Genomic DNA, 15032 nt, shown 5'->3' with positions numbered 1-15032 from the left:
TATGTATTGAATTCCTCAATTTGCTAGCTAAAGAGCATACATGATTGGATTGAATTGCATTTGAATATTGTTAGTAAGAGAAGGGAGGACGTAGGCATCGATGAACTGAAGCCAAAGAACAGAAATTAATGACTGGAGTTGGGGAAGCAGTCAGATAATGAGGACAAAGGGGGAGTCAATTTGATTCCAATTCCAAATCACTACCAAACAAAATCTCACATTGCCCTTCTAATCACTCCCTCAGCTCAGCTTTTATTAACTCCTTCCGCCGCACGATACGTGTTTCATTTTTTCACATCGGTTTCCATGCAATGTATCCCCTCCTCCCAATCTCCCCCCCCCCCCCTCTCTCTCTTTTAATTTACTTGAAAGTAGTATAAAAATTGCATACAAATTTTATCTGTGTGAATAGTATATACAAGTTTACAGTGCATTCAAGATGTGACCATTTTGAGGGCATAATATAGAAATTTTATGGTTTAATTTTTTCCACCCAGCATTTAGCCAATTGCCACCTTGAAACAAAAAATATCCAAAGTTGAATTTGAATATAGGTCAAAATCTTCACTCTTCAATCATTAAAATCTAAAGCAACAAAAAATTAAGGGTAGGTCAAAATCATCACCTTTCAGCATAATCTTCCACTAAAAGTGTAGCATTTTTTCGTGTCACAGCATATTTCGGGATGACAATTGTCTCCGTGGACCTGATGAAATAAGATGTAACACGGTTAAAAAAAAGCACAAAATGTATTAAAAAATAAAAAAAAATGACTAACTTTTTATGTGTTGATAGTGTAGTGAATTTTTTACATTAATAACTTTGAATATGTGTTACATATGGATGATTTAAATTTTATATTTGAATTCATATTATGCAATATGATCTAAATCTGTTAGCGTACGGAAAAATTATCCAAGAAAAAATCGAAGCTTGCTAAAAGTTATTTTTCTTCTTAAAATTTTACGTTTTTCGTAAATATATTTTTTAATTTAAAATACATCAACTCGTTACAATATTTTATTTTTTTTTTACAAAAACTGTTAAAAATAACAATCCAAACAGGCTTTTTCAAATAACTTTCCAAATTATCAGGCTCGAAACAGAAATGTGATTTAGAATTTGACTTCATTCTGAGCAGTGCTCCAAGAAGTTATAATTCAAAAGATGAAGCAGCAGCCAACAAGGTCGAAACAACTACCATTAATACTACACTAGTTATTATGATGGCATGCCCAAAATACCCCTGACATAACCCTGTAACTTTTGTTCTCACTCAGCGATTATGTTTTCTTGTCTGCATGCACTTTTTACGTAAACAGGACAACTACTTCACTGGAAGACCTAAATATATTTATACTGCTGCCATCAACTTTTGGAGCTATTCCAATCTTGATTTTTCCATCCCTCTGTCCATCTATCCATCTTCATAATCAACTGGGCTCTTTCTTGTTTATTTTATCCCCTTCCTTTTTTTTTTTTTTTTCAATTGCGAAAACAGTGTTTGTTTGGAATCAACTGGTCTCGTGTTAGTACGGACGAACAATCTTCTCAAGGTAACAGTAAGATCCCCTTCTGGCCTGGCCATGGAAGAATCAAAGCTCACAAACAAAAATTGGAAAAGCCAACCTTCTGTAGTTTTACGTTATATTTGTGGGTTTCATTTTTCAAAGCCAGAACAGGAATAATTTATGTAAACAACTTTGGACGTAGCTCGTTCACATTTCACCAAGAGTTGTGTTTTGGATTCAGTGTGTGTTTGCCGGTCAAAAATCATGCTTTGTCTTCTTTTTGGGTAAACAGTGAAAATCAGATATCTTCGTGTGATATTTTGACTACATGACCTTAACCTCATTTATGCAATTCATCGTCAATGATTAAACAACCAAATGAATTATTAATTGGAAACCTGCATAGTGACTGTGTTGACCAAATTGACCAAGGAGCATGTCTTTGTCGGTTGAATGAAGTCGAATCACTAGTAAGTTGCTCTTTGACCCTAGAAATTAATTAATTAATTATACAGTTTTTAATTGCTCGAGAGCAAGACGACCGTATCAAATCCTATACTAGATCATTGATAGGAAATAGTAGCAGGTGAAGGAGAGAAGAATATAAGGTCCTACAATGAGTGCCAGCATTAGTTGCTAATTTTTAAAATTTTGAAGAATTAATCAAATATAAACATTTTGTTCTCGAATCGCAGATTATGTATATATATATATATCTAGGAACGAGGATCAAAATTAACGTTGAGGATTATTGACAATACACAATTATGTTGTCAACGAAAATGAAGAGAAAAACAGCAAGTCCTGAGTTTTGAAGACATAATAAATGGCTCAACACTTCAAACAATCAATTCTGCCAACATCTTTTCCGTTGAACCATCCTTTCCTGCCCTTCTCCCTTCTATGACTCTCATGTCATTCTCTTCCTGATTCCCGGGATGCAAGATTGCTTTTGGCAATGAAAACCAATGCAGCAAATCTTGAAGGGGCAATCTTTGCCCTTTTCAGCCAACCAAACCTATCAACCCCATCAATCATGAATCAACACAGCTAGCTAGTGTGGTCTGTTTGTAAAAAGTTTCTTTGGGGTTGTACCTGCAGATTGTGCACAGGACCTTACATGAACTTGGTTAAAAGCTTTGGAAGAATAGAAGATGAGTAAACAAATCAAATTGAATAAAGAATTGCCCATTTTGGAAAAAATAGGTGCAACCTAGGCCACGAGATGAAAAAGTATCGTTTTACTAGATGCGAATCAACAACAATGCACTTTAAGCAATTCCAAAGTTGCAATACCGAGCTCAACACTTTAAAAAAGGCATAAATTATGATTACCTAAAATCCATAAAGTTTCAATCTTCCAAGACAATGACAGAAGCAAATATACATCAGTCCCGAAAGGTGAAAAGTGAAGCGATTTTGCATCAAAACAGTGAAAGTGAAAACACAAGAATCTATTATGATTTGGCGAAATTTACACGGAATCGGTACATATATCCAGTGGTTCTACTTCTTCTTCCTTCCCACTTTAAACTATTCAGCAATCAACTAGATTGCTGAACTCAAACTATATGCAATATACAGAGATACATGACAACAATTAAACAAAAAATTGAAGTAAAGAAGGCGAGTAACGAAAAGGTTTACATTCAATCACTAAAAAGAATTGAAGTAAAGAAGGCAAGAAACAAAAAGATTTCCATCCAGTCACCAAATGATTCCCATTCTAATTAATAGCTATAAAATTAAGAAATCTCAACTTCTATATACATCAAGATCCTCCACTTCCTTCGTCTCCAAATCCCAAAAGAGCATTTGCTAAGCACCAAAATACGCACGGTTTGCCCCTTTATATAACTAGAACCATCAAAATGCATCTTCTCTCTGAATATGAGAAAAAACGTGGGTATTTTGGGTTTAAATCTAACCAAAAAAAAAATCTAATTCGATTGAAAAAAGAGAGAAAGGAGAAGTAAAGGAAAACATAAAAAAAACATAAGAATCTTGAATCTACTTGTTGTGGAGAGGATCTGGGCAGCTGGGAACCCTTCTCTTGCTCTCTTGAAAAGTACCATTATTCTGATTAGTACTGTTGAGATCAGAAACTCTTTGCCTGAAGTATTCACGAAAGAGTTGGGTATGATTCTTGATGCTGTTGGATTTCTTTAGTGTCTGATGATCTACTTTCTCCAATGCCACTCTACTTCCTGGTAATATGCGCAAGGCCCCAACTCCTCCACTCTTTTCACTGAAAACCCATATATGCAGCACTGAAATGATGATCAGCAAAACCACCAGAGATGAATACATAACTGACGTTCTTCCACCGGCAAATGACATCACCGGAAAACCCACATAAATTTACTTCAATCTGAATCTTTTCCCGGCCACACTAGACTACTTGTCCGGTTACAGAAGAAAGTTTGAGCAGAAATACACAAGTCTCTCGTGTGGTTTTATCTGTGTCTCTTACCATCTAAACTATACTTGAGTATGAATTGACGGCTTTGTGTTTTACATAGAGTGATAGAGGGAATAGTCATGCATGAATGGGCCCACATTTTGATGATGACATATATACCAAACCAGCAGGTGCAGTGTGGGTCTGCTTGTGTATATATTTACTACACAAAAATGCTACTATTACGATTGTTTAATCTTCAAATCTGAGAATTAATAATTGAGGAATTGATGTTTGTGTATTGAGTGTCCATCTAAGGCTAAATTACGACATTGCCAGTTCCAAATACTAGTAGGTTTTGGCTCAAAAAAAACAAAAACAGTGAATGAATTAACGAATAGGAAGGGATGATCAAAAGACACCTACTTTTCTTATTGTAACTTATAGGTTGTTTGAATTGCACTTTATAAATAGTTGTTCTGTTTTAAAAAAATTACTATAGAATTTTTTTATAATGTAGTATATTTAAGATAAAAAAGTGATTAATGAAAAATATGTAAGAAAGTATTCACAAAATATAAAAATTTTCTCTTAAAATTAGCAATCTGAACATCCAACCTATCCCTTTCGATATAGGCCAAAACTTGCAACTAGTTACCCTAATTGAAATACCAATACCGCCAATTTATCTCTTGTTGCAAATGTAGATGTTGTACTGCTAACGAAACGTGCATTAGCTAAGGTAAACCTCAATTCTGTCACGATCAACCTTTCATGAAATTTCTAGCCCAAAAAAAAAAAAAACTTTCATGAAACTTGCCAACTGAACCAGGTAGTTAGAAGTAATAATTAGTCCCAGTATTTTTTTGGGAAATAAAGTCGAACCGCTTATATTGGTCTATTGAAACCATGCTAGCTCGAAGATATGCAGTCCTTGGACTTGAGGGTTCATAACAGAGTCAAATCATCTCGCCATCATTCTCAATGAGTTGTAAAGGAAAATACTAGTAATAATTTCATCAATCAATGTGACAAGTCCCAGTTACCTAAATTTGGATCTGGTAGACTTCATGAATTATGTAACAACAAGGATTTTTATTTTCTACATTTTGTACTACTTACCAATTTGTTTCACAAATACGGGGAAGCATCGTGTGCTTGCTTTGCTTTGATGATAATGGCTTCAAAATTTGAACTCTAGTAGAGGTTTCCCTCGAGGGAAGGACAGAAGTACCAACAACATTAAATTCCCTCGAATTATATTTATAGCTTAGCCAGCTTACTTTTTTCTTCTTTTATGTGAGAGTTGTAGCCATTTTGCGTGTGCTGTTGTTTCTCGGTGCGAGTGTGTGTGGTCTTTTTTTTTTTTTTTTTTTATCCTTAAATTTTAATGAGTTGGAGTGGTTGGGGATGGGGATTGTTTAACTTTAAGGCAGGGTGGCACTAGGCGTCCTTAAATACGTACCAAACAACTACCCATATCTTGCATAATATTGCATGGTAGCAGTATATCTTAAAGTATTAAATTACCAATGGAGTTGAGCTATATATGAAGACTTGCCGTCACTTGCTTTGAAAAAATTGAAAGATATTAATTCTGATACCAGGAGGAGAAAAATGATATAGAATGTGCAGAAATATGAGATGGCCAAAACAGTAGGTTAGCCAACCGGGAATCCCGCTAACTTGTTCATAAACAAGATTATTTTAGGGACCATATATTCATGTAAATAGGGTATATATATATATATATATATACATATATAAAGTACTAGCTAGTGTTAATAACATGTATATAGAGATTTGCAAGAAATCTAACATGGCCCGGGGCGGTGGAAGGTATTCAAGCAGGGAATATGGAAGACGGAATATTTGTTATGTGGTCCGTGCAAATTTCTGCCATCGCTCTCTGCGTACATGATTTTTTTTTTGTACAATTCCCTCTTGCAAATTTTCATGCTAAACCAACCTGTGAATCGTCTTTGAAATGCCAATTGTCTGAGCTTTGGATTTTGGTGTCTGCTGTTCAGCTTAAAAAAAAAACACGGTGCTATAGATTTGACCTTAGTATTTGTATGCAGAAGTCTTTAACTCGCTGATTCCAATAGAAAATAACAACTTAATTCCTAAACCCTCTCAATCCATACTCCAGCCTCAATTCGCTTAAACGGTTATTGATTTCCTTGAATTACTTGGACCAATAATCCTCCAAACATTGCTGCTTCCGCTGGCTCTTGTTCTTGAGGTATTTGGCACGAATACTGTTTATTCCATGAAATTTGTTCTATGTTTTCACGTACCTAATACACCAGGGTTCTAATGCTCTTAAATTTCATGCAAGTAAGTCCACTGGCTTAAGGGAAAGAACCGTTTTATTGCTTCTCTTTTAGGCACATTTAATTTCTTCGTTCTTTAATTTCATCAAAGTGAAAATAGATAAGAAACCATAAACTAAAAATAAGGTAGAGTATTTATAAACACATTTAGATTTCATTTAGTAAAGTTTGTTGACACACTTGTGTAAAGAGCAGTGCATAAACTTTAGAGAAATTTTACAGTCTTTTTTGGATATTATACTCACAAATGCAATTAATTCACCGTCGGATGGTGAGAAAAAATGTCGTTGATCCTTGGATTAAATATTGTTAAAGTATTTAAAATTTAAACTATTGTCTTTAGAGAGAGATAAAAGTTGAGAGAATGACAATCAAAATGAACCATAGAATTTTCTATAAACTTATGCTTGACTCAAATTTTCTGTCATGTGGCAGTGAATAACAGAGAAAGAATAGACTCAAAGAAATCAGATATATATTGCAGTCCTTTTCTCTATTTCTTTCTTGATATTCCGGTTCTTGTTCGGAAAAGCTGAAGATGATATATCATCATCATCATCATCATATATCATCATGGGGAATGAAAGTATAAAACGAGCAAAGACCATTCAGCTGAAGTCACAAGCACAAGCAAGAAGCATGAATGAGAGTATATGTACGAGTTGTCATATTCATGTATATTCCCAATCCAACCCTGTTTGATGCTTCTAGGGTTTTCCAAATATTCGCACGGAAAAAAAAAAAAAATTTAGCGATTAAAATTTCTTTAAGTTTCTTGGTACGGAGCATTCACAGTATTAAAGACCTAAAAATTAAAAGACAATGTCGGTAAATATTGGACAAATTACGAGGTCATTATTATTGGCTTAAAGTTCCACGTAATTTCTTCGTGAATTGTGATTAAGGACTACAAGGAAGACTTGGTAACAGTTCACGTGCCTGCGAATGGGAATAATCAACTTTTGATCAGAATTGAATTAAAAATGAATTTGTATAAGAAGTGAACTCAAATCTCAAACCAATGAATCCCAGTTGTATTTTTTATTTATATTTTGTAATGTTGGATTTGTCCCAAAAGGAGTTGTTTAATTAAAAAAAGTGAGTTATTTTTGTTTTTGTATGGGTTCTGGTCTGGTCTGGTCCTGAAAACACAAAAGAAAGATCAAATTTTTGGTCACTCTCATCAGAGCCTATCATCTCTGCATCTGATCTTCTGGATGCAATAAAGTTAAAACCCTTTTTTCTTAACTTTGTGCCTTGGATTTGTTCTTCTCTTGGTGTCTTTTACGATTCTTTCCTCCACCTTAACAGCGCATTAAAATCTCTGGTGTGTCCTCTACTGTTCCCGTTCACCCTTTTCTTCTTGGCCCTATCCTCACTTCTCTTGCCCTTTTCTTTTTGGCCTTGTCTCACACACTCTCTCTTCCCTCGTCATTTAATATTATGCTCTGAAAATGATATGTAACTGCGTCTGAAATCTTTTTTTTTTTTTTTTGTTGGTTGACAACAATGCTGTTTAACCTCTTACGGGTGAAACTGGTTAATTTAAAGCATGGGCATGGCCACCAGCTTATAAGATGTATGAACTTACTAGGGAAATAAATATGTTTTGTACGAGTAACCAAAATTTGAGAAAACAGAGAAACAAGAGGTGGGAACGTAGGAAGATTTTTCCTTGATGAAGTGATATGATGGGAGTGGGGTGCAGGTAAATCGAGTCGAGTTAAAATTGGTTTACTTGAGTTTGAGTTTGATCTGGTTCAAACACTCGACATCGAGATTGAGCTAAAATTTGTGTCTAATTAAGATAAACTACAACTGGTCTACTTTTTCTTGTAGGAAATAAAATATACACTTTACTAAAATAAATATTAAAATAGTAGTGTGATTCTTAAGATTGTAATTCTTAGTCTATATTCAAAAACCTTCTATTGCCTTTGTTTCCCGCGGCTGCAAAGTCGTTTAAATCCTCATTTTTTTTTCTGAATAATGCGAGACAAAAAAAAAAATACAAAACGCAAACTGTTTGAATCAAAATCTTGTGTTTTCCTGTCTGATGAGAAGAGACTCGATCTATTTCAATGTCATATATCAGGGTTTTCTTTCTTTCTAATTGCTGAATTGTCATGTCAAGGAGCTAGTCCAAAGAAAAAGTATAATACAATCAGTTCCATTTATTTGTTGTTTTGGCTTATTTTCAGTCTGTGTAGGCTTGCATAATCAACGATCAATTGCTGTTTCTGGCACCCGTTGTGCTCAAAACTCAAATCAGCTGCAAAATGAGTTGGTCTTCTCTTTATCTTTTACTATTTTTGGTATCAAGTTTGCTCAAGAAACAGGTGCACGCTGTTCAGTTCTCTTCCAGGTCTGCAAATGCTGTTGGAGTTGTGCAATCCATTGTTCATGATATGAATTGTATAGTGGCATCATGCAAGGCATAGAAAGAAACAGATCAAACATAGAGTTAGCCCCTTCAAAATATTTTGCTTGGGTAGGAATCTTATAGTTTGTTCAGCCTGGTTTGCTGTAGTATTACTGAGTTGTAATATCTGTGTGTTACATATGATTTTCTGCAACAAAACGAGTTTAACTGCCTCAAGAGAAAGTTTACCTCAGGATGGGATTCAAATTTCAACAGTTTATAGAAACATTAGCAGAAGGAGCAGTCAGCAAAGTAATAGCTCAAATTTTCTGTTAAACCCATAATCATAATTCATCAAGTTCGACTCATAGCATATAGACTTCACTAAATTTTTCTCGATGTATAATTGCCTTCTGATTCATCGTTGAGGAGGAATGAGAATGGGTTTCTTGAATTTGGATTAGTATTGCCAAACAGTCACTTGTGATATTAGATGCCCTGGTCATATTATATCCTAATTTATACGAGGACTGCTTAGGGAATCCTGAATCCAGCAAATTTTAGCAGACTCGGAACTTGATAAGATACAAGTCCGGTAACCTCGCCAGCCTTGGAACAACTCCCAAGAAAAACACCAGAAAAGAAACCATTATAATAATATTTACTTCCTGCATCCTTGTTTTAGGCAAATACCATTGGGTTTGATAGATATATGCCTTTTTTTTTTGGCCTAAATATGCATACTTACACGATTAGATAAGTAAATCAGACTTGACGAAACAATCTGTTGTATAACAGCAAAATCGCAGCCTTCTACAGATCAAAAAGGAGGAGAAGACTCCCACCACCTATCTAGTTTCATCAGCTAAACTATGCATACCCTGTCATGCCGACATTTGAGCTAGTACGACTTGCTTTCCGAGCGGGTTGATTAATAGCCTTGGTGAAGTACATGTAGTAATACACATTGAGAATCATTGTTGCAACCACAAAAACTGCTCCTGCAATGAACACACCTTTCCTTAGCGTCTCACAAGAAAAGTTCTGAGCATATATCACGTCCCTGTACTTGGTGTGATAAGCATTATTCTTAGCGCCGGCCACTATACAAGCTTCCGCAACCAGAAATGTCATCCTGCAAGATTGTGCAGTCAGAACAATTAGTTGAGGATTCAAATAGAAAAATCCCCAATATGCATCCAGCAACTGTCTTTTCCCAAAGGGTTCTGATCTAATGCAATAGGGTCAAATGCAGACCCCATACGTGACAGGCATTGGTTAGACATGCCATTTGTTATAAGAGTGGAAGCAAAAGGTGTAGGCACCATCATGCAAGAGTGCCAAAGAGACAGAGACAGCTTCCTGACCCAATACCAGCAAACGTGGGACTGTTCCAGCATTAAGCGTATCGTGTCATCTGAAAATGGCACATTTGTTTGATTGCCTCCTCTATCTCTGAGTGTTATATATTATCTTGACAAGCAAAAATAATATGGACAATATGTTCAGAATCTCACCATGAAGAAACAAAATAGATAATGGCCCAAGCTCGATTTCCACCGGGTGCTAAGGGCCTTCCAAAACACATGCACTTTGTGACCCCCATAAGTAGGGACTCACTTGAAAGAAGGAACAAGAAAGAACCCACACCATATCCAGTTGCAACATCCGAGCTGTAAACACAGTACGTGCGATTTGTATTTTTGTCTTCAACGAAGGTACCCTGTATCGCAGACAACAGAAACTCACAATTATCATATAAATCATAAAAGCAGAAAGTACCTATGAACATACTCACATATTGCTAGTACCTGTGAATATACACTATTCAAAAACTTCAGAACGTAAATATGATATTTAAAATTATTGCACAGCAGCCCTGCCAAATTTCACATCCCAGCATATTACTGCTAAAACACAAAAATTTACAGTTTCTGGCAACATGGTCTTTGCCCATATAAAGCTCAATTATGCCAGGAAAGACTATCAGTTTCCCGTATTGTGGGCACAAATTTTCCTTCAATTGCATATCACTAAGCCATCTCATGACATACTCATCTTCTCCGAAAGCATGAAACAGGATGGTATATTGACATAGTCAATTGGCAGTAACTTAAAATTAGTGTTTAACTTGGACATCATAATCTGTACTACATGAAGTATTTGTAAGAAAGCGCACAGGAAAATGAGTCCAAATGAAGCTCAAGCCAAATTCCAGATAAAGCCTAACATCATAATTTCAAAGTTGGCTCAAATTACAGGTTGGTAGACCAGCTGCAACTGTATGCAAATTGGTCCATTCAACACATGGTGCACAGCACAAACAACACCTATGCAGTTCATACACCGATGCACAGTATACAGTGCATTGCTAAGCACAATTCATATCCTATGAAAGTTATGACATGCGTACAACGTAAACATTTACTTCTTTGCATTCAGCTTCTAGTTTTTTCATTGTTCCTTTTATACTTTGTTTTCTTAATCAACACATGCCTGTTTCAAAGCACAAACCCTCAAAAGCAGCATATTTGCTTCAAAACTATAGCGTACTGTAAGATAGGTTCATAAATATATTGAGGTAGCAAAATAAACCATGCAAATGCCAACAGCTATTTCGTATTGGTTGAATTGTGACCCACAGTCTATCTACCTATTTATGGGTCGTAAGCTACACCTTCGAGGCAACAATATATTTGCTTGTAATTAGTGTATGATATACTTGCACCATCATTAACAAGCAATCAAACATCTTTTGGTGCTGGCTTTGTGGTAGAAGCCACCAAATTCACCCTAGAGGCTAAAAGCTGTGGTAAGCAATGCTATGATGTAATTGCTGTAAAAGTGAAATTTTTTGAGTGGTGCAGAAGAAAGGAGCATTGCACTGGAAGGCCATAATCAGCTTCTGGCAAATACCTAAAGTCCAGCATCTTACACAAAAAAAGCTTCTGAATGCCAGGCTTACTTGTCAAAGAATTGGTCAAAATCATCAGTGTGTTGCTTGCCTCCCTTGGCTTAAGTAGGTTCTTAAAAAACAGTTAGCACTGAGCATTGACATATTCTGCTGGCATCCTGAATACTATCTGTCACCTGTCCCTGTCTCCAACTATTGAGTGATATATATATATGCAAAAAAAACTTTTCCCAATAAGATCTTGCTCATTTAGTACATCCACTAGAACCTTATTCATAGTCATTCAGAGAGTACGACGACCAACTTAAGAGTTCTCTCTAGACAGTATATCAGACATAAGCTAGGCTACCATCAAACTTGCAAAATTGTTTAGTAAAGGCAAATAAGCAAGCATGAGAAAATAGAGAATTAAAAAGAAGACCTAGGTCAAATGCTTGCTCTCATATTGTTATGTTACCCCTAGATCAGATAACCTATTCATCAAGGCTCAGTCAACTTGTTGCTTTCAATTTTATTTGGCAAAACTCGTCTCACTTTCACGTAATCTTTTAAAGTTTAATAGGATAATCAAACTTGAGCCTTTTGGCTTTTTCTACCGAGGCATGCTTTCATGGACCTTGGTGTATGCACCACTCTCTCACAAAGCTATGGGCACACACGCCAAGCTTTATGAGAGGGTGCTGGATGCACCACAGTACATAACAGAATAGTCATTTTCTATATCCTATAAGCTACCATGCATAGATAGGAAAATCCTTAAGTGGTCCATGTCCAACAGGCCCATTTTTGGACTGACCACCCACATCAGAAAGGTCATACGGTTTCGTAGGCAGCCACAGGTCTACACCCCTTCATATACCATAGTCCACCAAAGTATTTTCCCCTATACATATGAGACATTCTGTTGTGCAAGAGTGGTGCATACACTGCCTCCCACAACAAGTAGGGCCACCTGTGTGGCTTAGATCCATTGTCAAGAGGCTGTGCAAGCACATCCATTGTCATGAAGATTTGAAATTGCTGTACATAAATGCACAAATAATCTTAACCTACTTTGTTAAAGATGTAACCAAGCTTGAGCGAGTACAAATTTAAGAAAAATTCAATGAAATTAATAGACACTTTTTAATTTGAAAGCATTTCTATGTATTCTTTGAATTTCTAATGATAGCCAATTACACTTTCAAGAGACAATGCCAAAACATTTATGTACTATCAACTGAAGTGTACTGTCACTTAGAAGGCTTAGTCTTAGAATATTTTCTACCAGAAGCACTGTGCTATTCAAAATCTGTCCCCCATTCAATTGAACAACAGTTTTGTTGCCAGTCATATGTTTCTAGCCAATCAAGGGATAGAGATGCAAACTTTTTCTCTGCAAGTTAATCAAACATTCATTTCTAGGGACATATCCCTTGAAACCACATTGATTTTACATTCAAAGTCCCAGTAATTAGGGACCCGTGAGAATTAATTGTATGCAATCTGGGAAAACTTCTGTGCACCAAAACTATGACTCAAAAGAACAAACTCTTACTTGTAGCAATGCTTGTGCTCATGTAAAGAAAGCATTATTATGCCATCATACAGTTGATTTTAGCTTTTACTATTTGCCCTATTCACATGAAGTTTTCTATGAGGTACCAAGGATGCAACTCCATACTGCCTTAAGGGATCCAAGCCCTCCATGACCAGGGCAAAAATCTGTAGTTTATCCTAATTTTAACATACTTTTATGAACGCAAGCCTTATAGGAGCACTTAACTTGGCTCCAAAATTTCTGTAACACTTGCTCATTATTCCCACCTCCATTCCTACTCCCAACCCTGAATCAGGTTAACAAAAGAAAGGAAAAGCAACAATGAAGGCTGCCACCAGTGAATTAATTGAACATTAAGAACCAAAAGTAAGACAATACATTGAACATTAAGAACCAATAGTAAGACAATACTGACTGTACATACAAAACAGGACAATATAAGCATAACTAAAACTGATCTGCCAATTAAGTACTGGAGTTCCTGGTTTCACAAATTTTACTTTATATCCTTATTTGTCAGCTCTTGCACAATCTATCAACCATTTCAAAGATTGGCAAGAAGAACTCAGAGTGATATTGCAGCTTTATATCTGAGAACTTCAATGGGCAATAATACCTAGAGTAACCGAATCAAAAGAATTTTTTTCTTTTAGTTTGGGACGTGTAAACGCTTCTGGAACAGGAGAATACACCAAAAGATATAATTAGCATACAGCACAGAGATTACGAACTTACCTGTGGAAGATTCGCCAATCAAAAGAATTTCTTTTTTTATTTGGGGTGTGTAAACATTTCTTGAACTCACAAGAGAATACACCAAAAGATAAAATTTAATTACATGCAACATAGGGATTACGAATTTACCAATGAAAGCTTCGCTTCTCACTATTTTTTCGTATGCACTATCTTTGTCTAACATTTTTCAAGTTATCAAGAACGGTTATTCATTCCTAAGCTTTCACCAATCAAGGAAACTATGCCATTTCAGCTAGTAACTTCACCAAACAGCTAAGGAGAACATCCCTCCACGGTTTACCGATATGAACATCGACAAAAACTCATGGTAAAACGACAACCCACAATGTCATTTCTCAAAAAGAACAGATCTTGAACCAGAATTCACCATATACCAGCAAAATGGAAGTACAATATAAGACTACATTGACATAGAATCCACAACCTCCACTTTCTTTCCACTTCTAGAACCTTACATCTGCACTGAGGTACACTTCAAAACAGAATTCACGTGCAAAAATATAAGTCAGTGTAAAGAAGACCCCAAAAAAACAGAGAGTACTACAAGATTCACAAATGATTGAATAAATCCCAGTCTAATTCTACTTCAAAAACCTCTTGTGCACACTAGCATATATCAAAAGCAGATACGGATGTGCAAAAATACCATAACTATTTATAAAGAGACAAAAAAGAGGAGAAAAAGGAAACAGAATTTACAGTGCTTCTGCGTCTTTCAGCTGCAATGGCAAATCCAAAAGCGACCAAGCTCAAGACTATCACTAGTAAATGGACTAATGACGATCCCTTTCCTTCCATTTTGCTGAGCCTTTTTTTTTTGTTTTGCTTTTCTTGGTTTTGCTGGATTTCTGTTGAGAACTGATTTGGGTGTGAACAGAGAGTGGGAGAGTGAGCGTGAAGTGTGTGTGTGTGTGTGTGTGTGTGTGTGTGTGTGTGAAGAATTTGCTGCTTCTGCAGCTGCTATGTTTGCTGGTTTCTTGTTTTTATGTTTGTAAACAGCTCAGAGCACAAAGGGTGGGAAAAAAGTGGAAAGTGTGATTAAAGGCTTAAAAAGCATTTTTGTAAGAGGGTGGAATCTCAAGTTCACGCGATTAAGTAGTGCATGTAGAACACGCGGTAGTCAAAGGGCGGACAGTACGGTCAACTGATGAGTTTGCGTATGACTGGTGCAGTCCGCAGATCAAAGCACCGATACATTTGTAATTAATTGGC

General features: G+C 36.0%; 1 protein-coding gene across 1 annotated transcript; it reads right to left on the bottom strand.

Moving 5' to 3' along the window:
* Positions 1-9240: 9240 nt before the first annotated feature.
* On the bottom strand, positions 9241-14779 carry LOC113717293 (uncharacterized). Its single transcript, XM_027242069.2, has 3 exons — positions 14520-14779; positions 10128-10333; positions 9241-9745 (listed from the first exon to the last, which is right to left on the bottom strand). The coding sequence occupies exons 1-3, from the start codon at positions 14616-14618 to the stop codon at positions 9481-9483; spliced, it is 570 nt and encodes a 189-aa protein (XP_027097870.1). The 5' UTR covers positions 14619-14779; the 3' UTR covers positions 9241-9480.
* Between the last annotated feature and the right edge of the window lie 253 nt (positions 14780-15032).

The sequence above is a fragment of the Coffea arabica genome, chromosome 11c, assembly GCF_036785885.1.
Source record: "Coffea arabica cultivar ET-39 chromosome 11c, Coffea Arabica ET-39 HiFi, whole genome shotgun sequence".
NCBI classification, from domain to species: domain Eukaryota; kingdom Viridiplantae; phylum Streptophyta; class Magnoliopsida; order Gentianales; family Rubiaceae; genus Coffea; species Coffea arabica.
The sequence above is the reverse complement of the archived record's forward strand: the minus strand, read 5'-3'. Positions and strand labels throughout refer to the sequence as shown.

Bases quoted from the DNA above. Each gene is read 5' to 3' on its own strand.
- LOC113717293 (XM_027242069.2), bottom strand. From the start codon at position 14,618: ATGGAAGGAAAGGGATCGTCATTAGTCCATTTACTAGTGATAGTCTTG. The intron at 10,334-14,519 runs GTAAATTCTGTT...TCTGCGATACAG, and splicing joins CTGAAAGACGCAGAAGCACT to GGTACCTTCGTTGAAGACAA. The intron at 9,746-10,127 runs GTGAGATTCTGA...ACAATCTTGCAG, and splicing joins ATCTATTTTGTTTCTTCATG to GATGACATTTCTGGTTGCGG.